A 19,583-nucleotide genomic window follows, 5' to 3' on the forward strand; every position below is an offset into this window, starting at 1 on the left:
GCCTGGTAGTGTGGATCAGTGAATCGATGTCTCGTTCACTCTTGGCATACAGCTTGATGTCATCCATGTACAGGAGGTGGCTGACAACTGCTCCATTCCGTAGCCAGTATCCGTAGCCAGTCTTGTTAATGATCTCACTGAGGGGGTTCAGGCCTATGCAGAACAGCAGTGGGGACAGAGCATCTCCTTGGTAGATCCCGCACTTGATGGTGACTTGTGCTATGGGCTTGGAGTTGGCCTCTAGTGTTGTACGCCACATCCCCATTGAGTTCCTGATGAAGGCTCTTAGGGTCCCATTGATCTTGTACAATTCTAGGCATTCCAGTATCCAGCTGTGGGGCATTGAGTCATAGGCCTTCTTGTAATCAATCCAGGCAGTGCACAGGTTGGTTAGTCTGGTCCTGCAGTCTCGGCTGACTGTTCTGTCTACCAGTAGCTGGTGTTTTGCGCCTCTGGTATTCTTGCCAATTCCTTTCTGTGTCCCGCTCATGTATTGACCCATGTATGTATATATATATATATATATATATATATATATATATATATATATATGTATATGTATATATGTATATATAGATATGTGTGTGTACATATATGTGTATATATGTGTGTATGTATATATACATGTGTGTGTGTATGTATGTGTATATGTATACACGCATGTATACATACATATACATGTATACATACATGTACACACACACACACACACACTATTAGTCGTACTTGTACTCCCACTGATTAGTACACCAATGTCCCGAGTTAACCTAACTTCCAACTGCCATTCTTTTTCATGTTTGGTTGTTGAACATTGCTGATCCCTCTCTAAACGGTTCAAGCGTTCCTTTGCAGCTTCTCTCTGTTTCCATCTCACAGTCTGACATTTGGTGAAAGCTGCATGCAGGCGCGCGCTCGCTCCCGCAGCCAGAGGCATTTCTAGCAATGGAGCTGCACGCACAAAATCCAACATGCAAATCTCTGCCTTTCAATCCCCATGTGCAAATCTCACACATTTGGACGGTTCTCAATGCATGCACACACAAAAGTAATCACTTTTCTGATAAAGTAGATACCCCACTGCCCTCACATTCAGAGTTTTTAGTGGTTCAACACTTCCATAGAAGTGCAACCTTATCCTTCCAATTTATGTCCCTTTTCAATCTCAGGGCAGGTGCTGAAATGGCAAACTAAATAACTATGAGTTTTATAGAACGGGCAAGAGAAGGGGAGGAGAATAAGAGAAAATAAGACAGCACTTCCCTAACAGTAGCTGTGTGTGTGTGAGAGAGAGAGGGAGGGAGAGAGAGGGAGAGAGAGAGGGAAAAGCAGAGGGAAGGGAGAGCAGAAGAGCTTAGAGAGGGGATCTGCATTGCAAGTAGCTCTGAGTGCAGCAAGCGGTGGCTGTTTTTTCTCAACCTGTTTTTGTTTTTCTGGAGAGGGGAACAAGAACAAGGAGAAGATCCGAGCAGAGGAGTGCAGTTTATAAAAGTCCAGGCTGTGTCCAAAGCTACAGGGAGGACGAGGGAGGAGAGAAGCCGGGAGGAACACAAGGCAGCAATGGATAACAGAGTCCAGTCTGACCCTGGGATGGCCTGGATTCACACACTGCTGCTGAACTCCATCCAGCACACACATTAGGCTGCTAACGCCACTGAGGTACAGTACTAAACATACACCAGCAATAACTCTGAAATAACAAATTAAGTCATGAAATCAACACACACATTCCATCTTCTCTCTGATATCAGACGGCTGCTGTGAGTGGAAGTTGAGCTGCGCCGTTTGCCCGAGAGTGCAGGCTGTGCTTTGTGTGATACACTTGAGGAAAGTAGTGCTGTGCAGCTCGTCAGGTGCATTGCATAAATATGACAGCTTATAAACTCTCAGCTGGATACAGGAAGCATAGTCATGAGACGGGTTATCAGGTGTATTGTCTACCAGGTGTATTGTCTACCAACAAAAGGCGTCCATTTGAACACATTTTTTAAAGCCATGTGTGTGGTAGAATCAAGTTAATAGCTCAACCATTGTGCTGGCTTCCCCGCTTAGACAAAGTCTGCAGATAGTCAAGTTACCCAACTCAAATTGATGCATGTATCCTGCCAGTGAGATTATTAGCTTCTGCTTTAATGTATTCTCTTGGAAGAAGCTGCTTCTTGCATCTATAATGTTTCCAGCTGCTCCCTAGGCAGTGTAGACTAAGGTGAGCCTTGAATGTGATGGTTACAGTGGAGCAGTGAGTTGTTGCAGAGTGGGGCAGGTAAGTGCATGTCTGGAATATGCTGGATGAAGGGTTGTTAAAAACTACACAGGGCTGAAACTTGGCACTTCAGCTCAAACACGCTGCTCAGTTCTCCTCCTCGTTAGATTTTAGCATAATACTCAAATCCACCTCTGTGTTTGTGGCTCCTGGCTAAGAGCTTGTTACTAACCCTTCCCTTTTCTGGCTCCGTGTGCTTCGAAACGTGTGAGTGCTTGTATTAATTAATGCCTTCATCTGCATATGTGACACGAAGGGCTTATTCAAAAGCCCCAAACTGGCCAAATTGCTGACGCCGCTTCATCAGTGAATAAAACAGTAATGCACCGATGACATTTAATAGCTGGAAGCTGCTGTGTTTCTCTCGCTCACCCACTGAGAGCGAACACTCTGACTTGTTCTGAATGTCTTTCTACTATCATCAGCAAAAGCCCAGGTGATGGCTAGCCCTCGTTCTGTTATCCTGATGACTAAGTGCATTGTCATGTGAGTTGACTGCTGCCGACGATGATGGCGATGACGACGATGATGATGTGTATGGATAGTCTGGAGATTCATATTTTGACTGGAGCACAATTAGATAGTTGTGAGCGGTTTTGTGGATTATCTGATTTACTGCGGTGTGTTTGTCTCGAATGAGCCATCTGCACATCATACGGGCAGAAAGTGTAACTCAGGACCTTGGACTGTTTTACTACACTTTATTACAGGCTGGAGATCGCCTCTCTGATAATCTATCTATGTTTTTTCTCATTGGAGGGGAAGAAAGATGTTTGATGACTGACTTGTTTTTCTTTCTGACTACATCTTTTGGCCTCCCAGCAAATGACTGAAGTTCTGATTTCACTCTGCACGCCTGCTGATATCACAGATTTATAACTCTGCTTGCCACAGGAGCCCTGCCTTTACCCAACACTTCCTCCCCCACACAACTGCATGTCTGCAGAGCACCTGCCCCATTACCTGCCACTCAGACACTGGCTGTCTGAGTGTGTGTTTGTGTGTGTGCATGTGCACATGTGTGTGTAGGTGTGTGCAAAGTTTAGGAAAGCAATCCTGGATGCCACACCTCGCGATCCTCCCACCTCACCTATCCCTGCTAACCTTGCATGCAACAGCTTCCCTGTTTACCTCATGGGATTTATAGATGTTCACAAACATTGTCATAAGTGCCTCTGCTCTGGTTTCCTCACTCACCTGTTTTCCTTAAAAACTAGGCTAAGATCACTAAGCAGCACTGACTGAGAGCAACCTGTCATTTAACCATGAGTGACACTGATATTTTAAACTTACTTGGTCATGTTCCTTTTTTTTTTTTTTTGGCTTGTGGCCTAAATAGCAGCAGTGTTAACAGCCCATAATAGCAGCCTTTTGCTCCTGCTTGTGTGCTTTCGAGTTTCTTTGTTTGTCTCCTGCCTCAGCTTAGCGGTCAATTTCAGAGGAATGAGTGTGCCGAGTCATCCGGGGAATGTGGAAAAGTGTCTCCTGCGTATCATCTGGGGGTAGGGCGCCTCTCAAGTTGGACGTGAACTTGTCTTCAAAACCTGTACTCTGAAACAGGCCACCTACTGAGTTAAAAGCCTCTGCACTCAGTTAATAATGATAAGCAAGGCAATGGCTTTGATTTGTATTTAGAAACGTTTTTTTCTGAGGCAAGCAGGAGGCTCCAGCCTCGCTTTGAAAACATAAACTTTTTACTTTTTAGGCAGCAGTCCATGGCTCTGTCAGAGGGCTTTTTGGCCCATATACAAAGGTTAAAACCAACAGAATGTTGAAATCTAAACCCAGGGGCGATGTGTACAGAGCACTGCGCTGACTGCGTTGCTGCACACCTGTCTAAGACTGTAGCCCCAGGTTATTGACTTGGCCAGTGAGACGCAGCGTATGTTCACATATGGGCTCATGCACGATAATGCATTCTTGGGTTTGGAAGCAGTGCCCTTCATTAAAATGTTTTCTGCACATCTGTGCTCTTCAGGAAAAAAAACAACATAAACCAGGTGTTGCTTTCACATTCATCTGCAGCATGTCTTCTTTCCCAATTTAAAGGCCATCTAGCTCTCTTTCACACCCACTAATCCGCTCGATGCTGCTCGTATTCACAGTTTGGTTTTGAATAGTTTGCAGCTTTAGCTCTCAGCTAAACACGAATCATTTCTGAATGGTCATCTCATCAGGCGTGCTTCCACTTTTGCCTGATCACATTTCAAAACAACTTATAGCTTGTCCGTGCCTGTCCGCATGATAAAAGCGAGGAGCATGGGTAGGGCTCGGTGCTGAGAGATACTGTAGTTAAAAGTGCAACAGAGAGCGTGTGTGCAAACACAGGAGCTGATGAATGCGAGAGATGCATCAGCAGTTGTAAAGTAGGTCAAACTCTCGAGAGCTCGTGGCAAAGGATCAGATTAAGAATCAAAGTGCTCTGATTGACAGTTGAAGAACTAACAAACTCTCCATCCTCCTGTTCAGCAGACTTACATGTAAGCCATAAACTAAAATGAAACCAATGCAGTTGCATGAACGGCAGTCAGTTATTAGAACTCTTCTGGGCTAAAAAAAACCAAAACATAACAAAACACCCCAGAGTAATAAATTGAAAGGATGTGGTTTGTGATAGGCTGGAGACTCCCCCAGCTACCACTGGGTGAGAGGGAGGGTACACCTACAAGGTTGCCAGTCTGACCACACAGACACGGGGAGAACATGCACACAAAGACCCAGTCAAATGGTTGTCAAACTCAGGAGCTTCTTCTGTGAGGCAACCTCTGCACCACTGTGCCACTTGAAAACAAAATGTAAACTTTTATCAACAAACCAAATCATTTGTCAGGAACTATTTCCAGCTGCGGAGTAATCCATATTAGATATTTGAGTATTTAGAGCAGCATATGTAGGACTGAGTTTAAACTATAGTGCTTTGCTTATGTTTGTAGTAATGAATAAAGACACCCAGGAGTATAAGAGCACTGTGTTTAAAATATTTTTTAGCATGGAGGAATATGTTTTATCAGCCTCTGGATATATATGATTGGGGTTTCTTGCTAATATTTTAAGGTACAGTGTAAAGTGTCCTGAACTTCTTCTGTGAATTGGTGCTCAAATTAGCTAAAGAGAAAAAAAATATAGGATACTAGCATAAGCTAGTCAGGTAAGAGAGTCAGTTAAATCTAATATGTATGAATATCTAAAGTCATTTATCTAGTGGTTGGAGAAAAAGAAGATATTTGAAGACTTGATATGTATAATGGAACGTATTACTATAAAAACGACATGCTTGCTGTATTTTAACTAATCTGATTGGGTTTAACTTTTCATATCTCCGCATAACCTGCTAAAACAGCTCTCTTTTTTTTTTTCCCAAATCTCATTGCATTCTGATAACCGTCCTCTGTCAGAAGGTGCTCATTATCAGATTTTCTGGATTTACTACCTGTTGGATCTTTGGCTCTCCATCTACATGGTAGCTTTTGCGACTCCTGACAAAGCACCATAATTAGATCAGGTTATTTCCATAAGTTTTGTCAATAGCTCCTTTGTGTCGTTGCTATCCTGGCTGCGTGTCTCTTGTGCATCAGCTTATCTGACTGTCATGGCGGATGAGTGAAGCCGGGAGTGGGGGGCAGGAGAAAGGTTAAAGGTCCAAAAGTCTTGGCGTTTACGCGTGAGATGGTCGCCATTTTTCCAGGCTGTTAAATGAGGGTTCGCTGTTTGTTCATCTCTGCTAGCAGGAAGCCCTCTGGCCGAGACAAGGTTAGAGAGGGCCTCTCTACATGTTGTCGGTTTCAATTAAAGGCTGGGAGCCCCTCTCTCTCCCACACACACACAGACATTCAGGTGTACCTTTTGAGTTGTAGCTTTGTGCGATTAGTAGCCGGGTTGTCAGCATGCATCTTCATAGTGTCCCAGTAGGTCATGGGTAAGTTGCCTGAGGCTTTAGGGGAGGATTAGGAGAACCCACACCATGTGTAAACATTTAGGTAACCCTCCCACTAACACCACCACTACCAACCTTCTCGGTAGCCTCCGGGGTACTCACCTGTCGCCACTGGTGGAGGCTGGAAGAAGAAGTACGAATACCAAGAAACTAAACTGCCTGACCTAAAATTCACCCATCTGCTTTAAAACTGCTGACATGTCTGATCTGACAAAAGAAATGCAGATTAACGCGTCAACCTGGACTACTTCTTTCACTAGAATTCAGCACAGCTTAATTTTGAAAGATTAAAATGAAACACCATGAATACCACCTGGCTTTCCACACACGTGTCTGTGTCGCACATTTGAAGCGGTGCACAAAATAAACCTGAACTGAGGTGAATTTCCATCAGTGCGGTTGAATTAAATTCACCTTAATTAAATGCATATTTTAAGAATCAGCCAGGAAAGTGCAACTGCACTATAGCTGTGTTATCAACTGTAAGCAATCAGAAAATACTAACAGATAAATAGCAAAACACTTTCTAATGATTTAAGCCGTCATAATCATCCATAAAATGCTGTTTTTAAAAGTATGGTGGCTGCACTGAAGCACAAGGTTCGATTGCAACATTAATAACAACTCCAAAGGCTGGGTTCATCATTTCAGAGGTTTCAAAGATATTTACTCATTTGCTAAACATGCCTACCTCTGTAATATTCTGTTAGATCTAAATTTTCTCGACAAGTTCCCAGCTGCCTTTAACTGTTTATATGCCAACGCATCATAATTTGCATCAAATTAGTCCTAGTTAGACATCGTTTTTGCACAGCAGCTTGTAGGATCTTATCAGAACTGCTCACGCTGTGAAATATGCTGTTGCAACAACAGAATACTGCATCAGATGCTTTATGCTTTCCATTTTGAAAGCTGTTTCACATCTGTCCCAGCGCTCAATGGAAATATTTCACAAAACAGAGAGTTGAGGAAGGTGCTTTTCCCTGACGCTGAATGATGTCACGTCTTGTCTCGGCAGACAGTGCTGTGCTCTTTAGCCTGCTGCTTGGCAATTAGTGGTCCGATGTGACCGAGCTGAACTGCGATCTCACACATACACGTGAGATGGTCGCACCACACTGCCAGGACACTCCACGTCTGTCTGACCAAACACACTGAGGACGGGCAGTCATGGAAAAAAGTGTGACTGTGTGTGTGTTATCTTTTCATTGTGCCTGGTTATTCATATTTCTGCCATAAGGCATCGTAACGCTGCAAGGAAGGAACCTTAAAACCTTAAATTATTGTATTTTATCATTGGCGCCTGTTATGGAGCGTTGTGTGGGTTGCAGCATCATAGCAAAGCAAAGTGTGCATTGGCCTGAAGGTTAGGAAAGTAAAGTGTTTATACTGGATCCTGATGATCAGGATTAGTTTATCTTAGTTTATCCATTCAGCCCGGCAGTGTTTTTGTTTTAAGCTCAGTTTAGTTTAAGCTGGATTCCACAGTGTCTTTAATCATTTATTGTTTAACATTTACTATATAAGCAAATGCACACTATTGTAATCTTTGCATTCTTGTAAATAACCATATAAACATTTTTTTTATTGCTACTATGTCGGTGTCGTTTTTTTAAAAAGCCGCTTTTATCCCTTGACGTTGGTTGACGGAGAGTCACTAAATGACAAAGTATCTTTATCTCTATTTAATGTTTTTATGGTTAGTTTTGGTCTTTATAATTTGGTAATAATGTTAGTTATTATAAAATGAGGCGCATTTACGGGGGGAAGATTCAAAGCTGTTCAGAACATTTGATAGAAACATGAGAGTCTGTGAAAGCAGCAGACCCAAAGTCGTGTAGACACCAGTCCCACAAACACAAATGCACCAGATCCTCACCGCGCTGGTGATGAAGCGCTCGGTATTTTTACTTTGTTTCAGTTTGTTTGGTGAGTGCAGATCATCATTTCAGCTAGTTTCCATTTTTTGTTATTTTTAAAATGACTAGATTTTGTTTTATTTCAGCAACTGAAAGTTGACTAAATCTAGTTTTAGTCTTACTCAACGTAGAGATTTTTGTTGGAGGTGGGGGTGGGGTGGGGGGGTGCGCCTTTATCTGACATATTGAGATAACACATTTTCAAAGAGCTAAAATAATGTACATTTTTAAGTGTTATCTATTTTATCTTGACTAATCATCAACACACTTTATTTTGCCTAGTTTGTGATGTTAGACGACATTGTCTGTTTCCGGCCAGGGAAATGTCATCAGTAAAAACTTTTTTTTTTTTTTTGAAGAGGCTAGATCTACTCTTATACTGTTTCTTAGTTTTATGATCCCTGAAAATAAAAATCCTTTAGTTTTTGTACTTTTGGAGACCACAAGCTCAGTCTTTCTGGGCTCAGATCAGCGTTACTTCTTTCAGGCTGCGATTAATGTGCGTTCAGCTCTCTAGTGAGTATTTACAGACGCAAATGTGGAAAAGACTTAAAATAAATTACAGTGCCTGTGTTGATAGCTGGATTACTTTGGCTGTTTATTGTTGTCAGCGAGCCAGTTAGAAAAATCCCGTGGAGCTGCACCATGGCAGAAGTAACTAGGTAACTTTTGAATCCGAGAGGGAACTGGGAATGAACAGCGGTTGCCGTGTTTTAATAGATCAAAGGTTAATCACAGCGAGATAACGGCGGTAGTAAGTGCCGCGTGGGACGGGTTCATGTTGATGTTTGAATAATATCTTGATTCGTCACCAACAAGTTTGTGATAGATTTGCTTACGTGCTACCTTTATACACCCTAGCATTAGTAAAATAAACAGTGTAGACATGTACATCTTCACTGTCAAAAACCACAAACAGCTCCAGCAATGAATCCATTTGTTTTAAACTCCCAGCAGCAAACATCAGACAAACTTTAATTATGCGATTACACAGCGTTTTGGCTCTGTTGACGTGCTGAATCAGCAATAGATTTATGATCATATTCCTGCGCTTATCCCCATTAAAGGATTATTTTGAGACGTATCACAATTAAAAGTGCTCCTCGTTTGGCTGCTGGCATTAAATGCACGCCACAGCGCCACTCATTAACGTCTGTATGCAGACACGCTGTCTTAGAGCAGCCTAGTGAAATTACAGGGGGGGAAACACTGGCAGCAAAGTCCACAACAGTCACAAAATAACACCCTGCTGTGACAAGGGAAATTACACGTCTTTGGAATTGAAATTTTAATAGTGCATAGATATAATTGTATCAGGGCGAGGAATGCGCAGCACATGTAATCGGATGCTTTCATGTTTTGATAAAACACAGCGGTGGGATTTATTCTCAGTTCTTTAAATCTTTCTCTTGGTCAAATGAAAAGATGAAACTAATGCGCTGCGCAGATTTATGTTACATTTAACGTGCTGTTAAAGGCTTATGTGAACATTCATTCATTAGGATAGATTATTTTCCTTATTTGCTAGACAATGCACTATAAACGACAGCGGTAGAGAGGGTTTAGCTAATACTTGACATACACTACAGCAGGATTAGAGTATAACCAGCCAGTAATCACATGCCGATACCAGTAAGCTGGTGTCATTATGCAGCAGTGGTCGAGATGTGTTTATATGGCTCAGTGGCTGCACTATATGAGTGGATCAGTATAAGCAGTTCCCACACCCTCTCAGGTGTCCTGTGCTCAGGGCGGCCTGGCCCAGGTACACAGATAAAGGCTGCCTTTGTCTGCAGCGGGGAACAGGTAACCATTTGAGCCTGCCTACTGTGTGTGTTTGTGTGTGTGTGTGTGTGTGTGTGTGTGTGTGCGTGTGTGTGTGTGTGTGTGTAAGAAAGAAACAGAGAGATAGGATTGACTGGTCTGCCTACCTTTGCCACAAGAACAGGTGTGGCTTTTCAATGGCCTCATATTCACAGCATACACATCTGCGCTCAACAAAAAGGAAGGTAAACTGTGATTTCCAGTCCGTGATTCTCCAGGCAAACACGCAACATTGCAAACATACTCTCAGTGAAAGCACGAGTGTATGCTTTTATCCACTTAAGGGACACTAGGCGCATGCAAATTACAGGTACTCAGGTTAATGGGATACATTAATGTAAAATGTAAGCGTCTCGTAAACATTTGCAGTGTGAGAATGATGATTAAGCTCTAAATTACAAAAAAAAAAAAAAAAAAATCCACAAATTAAAGGGTATAATTTCTGGCTACAGAGAGCCTGCACTGTGTGTGTGTGTGTGTGTGTGTGTGTGTGTGTGTGTGTGTGTGTGTGTGTGTGTGTGTGTGTGTGTGTGTGCTGTTGTGGAAAAATACCGATAGAAAAGTTAAAAATTAACATACAGCCCTGTATTGTCATACAGTACACTATTTTTGCGCTCTGTGAGTTTACAGGAGTTTAAAATAATAAACTGAAGCTGGATAGATTTAAAATTAAGCATGCAGGCTAACGTATTTTATCCTGCAGTGCTAACAAGTTATGCTGGAAGATATATATTTTTCATGAGCATTCAGTAGTAAGCTTTATTAAAAATGAACAAAAAAAAGAAGTGACTGAAAACAAATGTGGCACAAATGTGAGCGTGCATGTGTGGAAAACGGCATTAGTGCTTGCAAATCTGTTTGCTACGTACAGTTTAACCAAGTGCTTCAGCCACAAGAACATATATTTAAAACAAAAACTTGACAAAGAAATTTACTTTTTGTTATTATTGCCAAGAAAACAGAAGAATCTGGTGTGCTGCTATCAACAGCAGTGTGATTATGCCAGAACCACATGCCTAGGTTCCTGCGAGGATGTGACTTGAATATAAAAACTATTTTTTAATAATCCCTACCTCTATATCCCTCTGTGGGTTTGAGGCTGTGTGTGTGTGCTGTACGTTCGTGTCTGCCTTATTCTTTTCCCTAGGTGTTTAGGCCAAAAGTTGAGGATTACTTGCCCAGGAAGCAGTGTAAGCAGAGACAGAGCTCCACTGGTGTGTGTGTGTGTGTGTGTATAAAGAGCCTGTCAGGAGAGCTAACTTTATGACCCGCTGCTGTGTTTCAGCAGACACTCACTGTAAATAGTCAATCACTAAAGGTGCCTGCTGAAGACAGCGGCTGACAGGAAGTCAGAACAACAACCAGACTGACAGATGAGTGTAGAGCTCAGGTGAAAGGTGAGAGTGCTGACGATCTCTTCCTCCGTCTCTTCTTCTGTTGTGGTATTCTGTCTGGAGCTGCTGTGTGTGCACGTGTGTGTGGAGATGTTAAGTACAGGGGGTGAATGCTGTGTGGAGAAAAGTCCTTTAATTAGAGCAGGAAGACACTGCATCAGACTTAAATGTGCGTGCGTGTGTGTGTGTGTGTGTGCGCGCATGTCTGCACATGTCAGTTTCAGGGTCCTTTTTCATGGAGCTGTATATGTGCCTTTATCCTGCTGCACGAGTTGTAAAATGTGAAGAAAGGGTTTTAGAAGGTCGTTCTTGTGCCACCTCCACACGGTCGACATCCATAAATGATCTAAATGGTTTCACAAACTTCCAGAATTTGGACTGCTGCTTATTAGAACTGAAAACACTGAAACACTCGATCGATTGTTAGGAATCCTCTGGCGACACTAAGCCAGGCTGCAAACACTGAGCCGCGTCCGACCATGTTCGATTGCAAGATAAGTGGTTCGCTGCCATAGTCGTTCTGTTCAGCAAGGTGTTTGGAGGAATTATGTTTGCTCCATGTTTTTCAGATGTTACTGCAGAATTAAATGCTATTTTTAGGCAGTTCTAAATCCTAAATGTAGATTGTCTAAATCCTTTTTTTATCCAGTCCCTTATGAGCCACTGTTTACCAAAGCTATTAACAAAGTTCCAGTCTGCAGCTCATTTGCATTTGAATTAGAAAATAAGAATGTGTGATCTTCCCTCTCTTCTTTTTTTAGCCCTCATGTGCCCGTTCAGCGATGCTCCCCGGGTATGGGTTCTCACCTTTGCCTGACTTCCAGCCTCACCTTCATGCCATTCGCTGCCCAGGAGAAACCCCCAGCATGTGGATCCCGGGTGGCTCGGCAGAGTCCCAGAGTCTGAGTGAATCCACCGAGGACAGACGCCTCATCCACATGTGTCACCACAAGCACGTTGCTGTGTGCCAGCAGGAAACGCTGGCTTTTTTTGAGCTACAGCCAACAGCGACTCACAAATTAAATGGTTTTGGCTCCTCGAGGCCGGCCATTATACCACACGCACAGTGCACAACACACTCGCAGCATCTGAATGGTTGCAGACAGACGCTAAACGAACAGAATGACACACGCAGCAGAGGCCGCAGGACAGACGGCGAGCGTGGAACAAATCTGAATTCAAACTCTCCCACACTCGCCGCAGGTGACGGCGAGCTTGAATGCCAAAATGGCAGCAGGACTCGTTCGCAAGAGGCAACTGAAAAGCCACGAACGGTCACGACAGTATGTCGTCCTCTCCACGCTGCTCTTAGCCTCCCTCTATCGTTCCCTCTGTCCTCTCTGTACACAAACAGAGACTCCTTGGAATCTCAGCTACCGTCGTCACCAGAATGTCCTGGCATTCAGGGCCCAGACTCCTACCAGCCTCAGAGGAGAACGTCACAGGGTTCCCTGAAAGAGAAATCCATCCGTGAGTGTAAACCTTGTTTGATTTGGCAAATTAGGCTCTAAAGCTCCTTAACATTCTTTCTTCTCATCTAATAAAGTAATTTTCTCATGCGCAGGGAGAAAGATGCAGGTTTATTCCCCAGACAGTCCGAGTGATGAATCGCTCAGCAGCCCAGTCCTGGAAGCAGACTACATCTTTCCTGGACCTTTTGCATCTTTCTTAGAGGAAGACCTCAGCGGGATATCTTCACTAGAGACCATTTCAAGTCCCTCATCCACAGACGGTGCTACGGATCTCTCAAACACCAGTCACGATGATATTTTTAATCTACCCGAAGAACCGTTGCAGATAATAGAGGACTCGATGCCATGTGTAGGAGAGGTGAGTGGCAGCATGGACACATCGATTGCCGCGGGTGGAGGGAGCTCTTTGTCACGCACCCGCCAAGGCGACCAGGAACGGCGGCGCTTCTCAGCTTCAGAGATAATATCGAGGCTTCAGCTATCGCAAAGGAAGAACTCCTTCACCTTGAAGCTGGGGAAGTCGCTCTCTGCTCGGGTAGCCTCCAGGGACAGACAGAGCTCCAGCAACCTCAACCCCAACACCGACTGTGAGTAGACAACAGTGATGGATCAATCAAGAGTTTTCCAAAGCAGCCCAACGGATTATAACAGATCAGTGAGACAAATTAAAGATGACTTAATAAGATGACTACCACAGCATGCTGTTTGGGGCAGTTTATTCATTTACTTCTTCCAAAAGTTTCAATCTTAAATGCCTATTAGAAATTTAGCATTTACTGAGCAGAGGCAAGAGTGACCACAAGCTGTAATGACTGCAGGATTCAGCCACATTAAAAGTTCTGCTGTGCTTTAAACTCGAGGGGTGAATGTTAGTGGAACAAAGCCTAACCACTCAGGCAACAATCATAAAATCATCATCTCTAATAACTTTGCTATTGCTGCCAAACACCAAGCACAGGCTGACTGTAGAGTGTACAAACTGACAGTGATAAATAGCTTTTCCTATGTTCTCAGAAAAGAAGCCTCAGGTTAATCTTTAGTGTAAAAAGTCATGAAAAAGAAAGTACAACAGCTCTTTGTCTCCTTTATTGCATGCGGTCTATCGGAGTAGGTCTCAGTAGGTCATGTCATAAATCACAATTACTTTATTCTCCATAAATCTCACATCCACCATCTGCATTTCATTCTCCTAAGGTAAGTCAAACTCAAAGCAGCGGAGCTCAGGAGGCTCCAGTGACAGCGCTCCCCAGAGTCCTGTGGGACCGGCACCTTCCTTTCCCAGCGGTGACAATGGGATGCCTTTGCAACGCTGGAGCGCCAAGCTCGGGTAAATAGTAGCAAAAATAGTGCTACTTAAAATCTGTAAAGAATAAATCAAACATAGAGTTTCATTTCCCATCGTTTCACAGAATGCGTAAGAAATCCATAGAGGAGGACCTGAACACACATCCATCTGTTCCTAGTTCAAATCGACTGTCACGGTTTTTACCCAGCTGTAAGTTCGCTTCACCTACTGTTTGTTTTTTCCAAAACTGTAAGATATTCCAATCTTTACAAAGTCTTACCTGTGCTTTCTTGGAACAAATTTGCTCTTTTTGCAGCGATTCTGTACCAGGAATACAGCGACGTCGCCATCAATAGAGAGATCCAGAGGCAGCAAGGGAAGGAGCCGGGCACAGAGGAGGAGGGGCTCAGGGAGGAGGGCTCTGATGGGATCCCGTCTCCATCAAATCTGTCCCCATCCAGCTCCTTTCGCTCATCGCGAGGCTCTGCTTTTGCACTGTGGCAGGATATACCTGATGTTCGAAGCAGCGGGCAGCTCGACAACTTCAGCAATGAAGAAAGGAAATTACAGGAGGTGAGTAAAATATTACGTTTCCGTCTCATTTAATCTCTGTTTCACTCTTACCGCTCTTTATAAAGCTGAATTGCTGCTTTTATCTAAACTCAGGCAAAGTTTGAGCTGGTGACGTCCGAGGCGTCGTACATTCGCAGCCTGACAATCGCAGTGGACCACTTCATGCTGTCACCGGAGCTCGCAGACTGCCTCGGGGCTCAGGAAAAGCAGTGGCTCTTCTCCAAGCTGCCCGAAGTCAAAGATGTCAGTGAGAGGTGAAGTAACACGCAGCTGACGTCCTTCTGTTACCCTGAGGTCGGCGTGTGCTAACATCTCCAGTATCACATCTCCTTCTCTGAGTCTCTCCTCGCTTGTTGCCTGTAGATTTCTTCAGGATCTGGAGCACAGGCTGGAAGAAGACATTCTCCGTTTTGATGTGTGCGACATCGTCCTGGACCACTGCCCGTCTCTGCGAAGGGTTTATTTGCCCTATGTCACCAACCAAGCTTACCAGGAGCAGACATACCAGCGTTTGCTGTGAGTGTAGAAACACATCAGCCCCGGGAGACGTGAGCACACATCTGCACATGTGCTTGACCGCAGTGCATAAAGTCTGATTGTTGTGTGGCTGTCTGCGAGTGCTCTGGTGTATTTGCACGCCTGCATGACTTAACTTGCAGATGATTCATCTCGATTAAGAGCATGTTTTCTCAAGCTGAATTGGATGCTGGAATTTTGATTCACTTTCTCTGAAAGTCATTAAAACATTTCTCGCCCTGTCCTCTCAGGCACGAAAACCCTCGTTTCCCCGGCATCCTGGCTCGCTTGGAGGAGGACCCCATCTGCCAAAGACTTCCTCTGACCTCTTTCCTAATCCTCCCGTTTCAGAGGATCACGCGGCTTAAAATGCTAGTGGAGGTACACGCTTAAACATTCACTGCAGAATTCCAGTTGAAACCCAATCATACGGAACTGCATACGGGATAATTTTTTTTTTCCCCCTGCGACATCACCGCACAAAAGTATTGTTTACTCCCTGGAACATCTTCAAAACCGTCTTTACTTTTCAGAATATCTTAAAGAGGACAACACCGGGTTCCCGAGATGAGGACACCGCCACCAAAGCTTTCAATGAGCTAAAAAAGGTGGTGATTATCATCTGTAATAGCCAGTTGGATGAGTACCAGTAGTGAGACATGACAGTAATCACCGTGTTGGTATTTGTCTTCTTAGATCATCAAAGAATGTAACTCCAGTGTGCAGTCGATGAAAAGGATGGAGGAACTCATCCATCTCAACAAGAAAATCCACTTTGAGGGCAAGGTGAGGGAAGCATTTGAAGGTTCCTCTTATTATCACATTTTTGTATTTTTTTTGTTCATTAAAGCGGAGCCTGCTTCCTTTCTTTGTAGATCTTTCCTCTTATTTCCCAGTCACGTTGGCTGGTAAAGCACGGCGAACTCCTGGAAGTAGACACTCAGACAATGAGCATCTCCGGATCAAAGCTCAAGTTACCCACCAAGCCAGTGTACCTCCACCTGTTCAATGACTGCCTGCTGCTGTCCAGGAGGAAGGAGTGAGTTACATTCAGTGTGCACAAAAAGAAAAGCTGAAATATTGCTCTAATGATGCATAACATGAAAAGTGCCAAAGGTGTGGCCAGAAATATTCATCCATTTTCAGTAAACTGCGAGCGGCACACTGGCGAGGACCCCAGTTTGGGTCATTTCCACCGGTCTGTCTCAGACAGTAGAAGTCTGTGTTGACAGTCTAACCCTGGGCCATGAATTCACGTTGCAGAGCCCCATAAATGTCGGGGTGGGGGGAGTCCAGGTTGTGCTCCCGCCGCTTTGATTATTGAGATCTGGGGACTCTATGACCAAAAGCTGCTGTTTGGTCTCTTGATCTCATCAAGACTGATCACCCTCAGCATGAAAGTCGTCCCACTTTCACATCGAAGTTCAAGGTCCTGTGTCAAAATGAAACAAAGGCAGAGGGTCATAATAGGACTTCCGCAGAGCATTAAAAAGTGGTAAAAGTGCCAGAAGCGGCTCAGATATGCATGAGAAGATGATCTTAAAGGTGGTATCCACCTAGTTTAAAGGTGTTGTTTCAGTTTGACAATTTGGTGTTTTTCCCAGACCTTTAACCCCACAGTGAGGTGATCAGGTGACTCTGTTATGCTGTAGGCAGCATTTTGCTGCCATAATATTGGTTCGATTGTCCCTTTACAAGGAAGGATCCCTGCAAATCATTTCAAAGTTGTACTGAACGCTCTTTATTGAGTAGTGGTGGAGTTTTTCCAATATTACAGGCTACACCTGCACCAAATAGGAAAAGATTGCTGCTTTGTTCCTTCTGTAGAGTACCAAAACCAAGTAAAATGGGTAGGTGGTGCTAGTGGTTCAACAACTTACTGAGATGTAGTTTTATCTATGAATTTGTATATACTGCTTGCTATTGATCATTATACTAAAATGACCCATTGTCCTTTGCAGTACATGGAAGTTTATGGTGTTTGTACACGCTAAAATCGGAGAGTTGAAAGTGAAGGATCTCAGTCAGAAGCTGCAGGGCATCTCAGGCTTCATCTTCCACCTACAGCTGTGTGAAGGCCAGCAGCTCAAACATCAGATTCTGCTCAAATCCCACACCGAGTGAGTGTCATCTCTTTGTCAAAAGGTTCAGTCACAGCTGGACAAGTTAAGTTGTTTAACCGCTCCTGTCGGCTTTGTGTTTGCCAAGGAGCGGGAAGCAGAGATGGATCACCGCCATGTTTCCGTCTGACCCGCTCGTAGACATCGAGCAAGCCAATGAAAATGATGGTCAGTGGAGATCTATCAGTGCAGAAAGATTTAAGGCAACACTATTCACCTCCTCATTCATGTTCTCGCTTCGTGCCTTTTCCTATTAGATATATCGCAAGTTCAGTGCATCAAAAGCTACCAGGCTCAAGAGCACGATGAGTTAACACTGGAAAAAGCTGACATTCTTCACGCCAAGACAATTACAAGTGATGGTAAGAATCGGGCAGAGTCTGGGGTTTTTTTTGTTTTTTTTAACCACTCCAGCCTGAACCTAAATGAACAGAACTTGGATGCATTAAACACGCAGCTGTTTATTTGATGTCTAAGGGCTGCTGTGTTTCAACAGGCTGGGTGGAAGGCATCAGGCTGTCAGACGGGGAGCGGGGCTGGTTCCCCAAATGCTACGTGGAGGAAATCACAAGTCGCAGCGCGCGCCTCCGCAACCTCAGAGAAAATATCCGCATCAAATGTGTCACACAGAAACTGAAGGGAGAGCACTAACTCTTTTTAACTTGCAACTTGTCATGTGTTAAAGTTGCATTTTGAAGCTTGTGGATGATTGTTTTCTTTTTTAGATGGACGTGGGACCTCCGTAAAGTATGCAGGTGCTAAAACAAGCCAACGTGTTTTGATTGTTATCCCCGTGGTTGACATTAGCAGTTTCCTTTGGCACACTAGCTCCAGAAAGAGAGTGCAAAGCTTCTAATGCTCATTTTCCATTTGTAGTTTAGATTTTCCACACGTAAGACTGTAAACTACACAGGGGGATTACTTTATGCATGATTGGGTACCATTTTTACAGGCTGGAAAGAATGAAGAATGTGGTTTAAATATGTGCACGTTTATCACCAGAGGTAGTAAATGTAAGCATCACTAAGCAAGTCTGTCACTGTTTTTCTGTCATGGCTCATGTGGGGCACAATCTTACTTTGGGCTGTCTCCTGGCCTCTGTGGGGTGCTGCAGGTTCACTCTTCTAATAATTAGAAATGTGCTTGATGCGGGTGCTGCTTCTGAGATGCCTCAGGACACACCACAGGCAGTTTTTTTCACATTCATATCTTCACGTGATATACGATTTTTTACCAGTGCAACAGCGCATTATTTCCATCTACACCCTAAAGTGATAAGAATTTGTTAAAATACGCTTACCTCTTTACTAGAGGATGACACCTTTTTATATGGACATGATCTGCAGTACCAGTGCTGTGATGAAGTGCTTTCAGGACGGTGTTTTAGAAACGAAACAAGTCGTAGGGTTTAATATCGGTTACACTGTATCCACATATGTAGCCAAACCCTGATATATTGTGTGTATTCCTCTGTGCCATAGACTTCTACTTTTGTTCAGAATCCACTGGTGACATCTCTAATTTGTCAGTTGCATCATGAGATGAAACATCTACTCCTGTTTTAGTAACATCTGCATGAAGTCAAAGCCGCAGCGAGCAGCTGTTGACCTATAAAACCAGGAACTGAAAAACCTACCAGTTTCACCTTGTTGGGCATTTACATTAACCATCCATGTGGTAAATGTGGATGTTTAGCGTTACATGTAATCATTTTAAAAAACTTTGTTGACCCAAATTAGCAATATAATTGATTATACCATTATACTAGAAATACTGAAAAAATACTGCTTGCATGCACTAAGCACTAACTTGCGTATAGGTCTCCATCCTTCAAATTATTTTGTGTAAAAATTCACAAGTGACCAATAGCACAGTGTGACTGAGCTGAAAGCTGTTGTTAATGAACCACTTTAATTAAGATTCCAGTGTAAAGTCATCCAGCGGCACATGAAATGTTTGTAGCCCAGCTTATTTCTGTATCTCACTTCTTAGTTTTAATTTAAACTGTTGCAGTTGCAGTATGTGTATTTATAGTTACTCCTCTAGCTGGTTCCTCTCTAAGGAGATTCTGATGTAAATGTGTTTTCCGATAAAATGGGTTTGTGTATAAAGAGCAAAACGTTATGACTGTAATTTATATGAACTAAGATTTGACAAATACTATTGTATAAATATGACATTTGGAGTCAGTTTAATTCCCAACGCCACGGTAATTACAAGCGCTGTCAGACACTGGACGTTTTCTAGATTTCTGCGCATTACTGTAAATGTTTTGCCTCTGAAATA

General features: G+C 43.4%; 1 protein-coding gene across 1 annotated transcript; it reads left to right on the forward strand.

Annotated features, from left to right (window-relative positions):
- The first annotated feature begins 1,367 nt into the window (after nucleotides 1-1,367).
- On the forward strand, nucleotides 1,368-19,583 carry arhgef19 (Rho guanine nucleotide exchange factor 19). The gene is made up of 16 exons (XM_006785343.3): nucleotides 1,368-1,656; nucleotides 12,093-12,801; nucleotides 12,896-13,390; nucleotides 13,998-14,130; nucleotides 14,213-14,298; nucleotides 14,405-14,661; nucleotides 14,755-14,915; nucleotides 15,025-15,177; nucleotides 15,429-15,558; nucleotides 15,711-15,785; nucleotides 15,874-15,963; nucleotides 16,053-16,216; nucleotides 17,139-17,297; nucleotides 17,386-17,465; nucleotides 17,555-17,659; nucleotides 17,794-19,583. The coding sequence occupies exons 2-16, from the start codon at nucleotides 12,114-12,116 to the stop codon at nucleotides 17,946-17,948; spliced, it is 2,931 nt and encodes a 976-aa protein (XP_006785406.2). The 5' UTR covers nucleotides 1,368-1,656; nucleotides 12,093-12,113; the 3' UTR covers nucleotides 17,949-19,583.

This window comes from Neolamprologus brichardi, chromosome 20 (genome assembly GCF_056152115.1).
Source record: "Neolamprologus brichardi isolate AB-2024 chromosome 20, ASM5615211v1, whole genome shotgun sequence".
NCBI classification, from domain to species: domain Eukaryota; kingdom Metazoa; phylum Chordata; class Actinopteri; order Cichliformes; family Cichlidae; genus Neolamprologus; species Neolamprologus brichardi.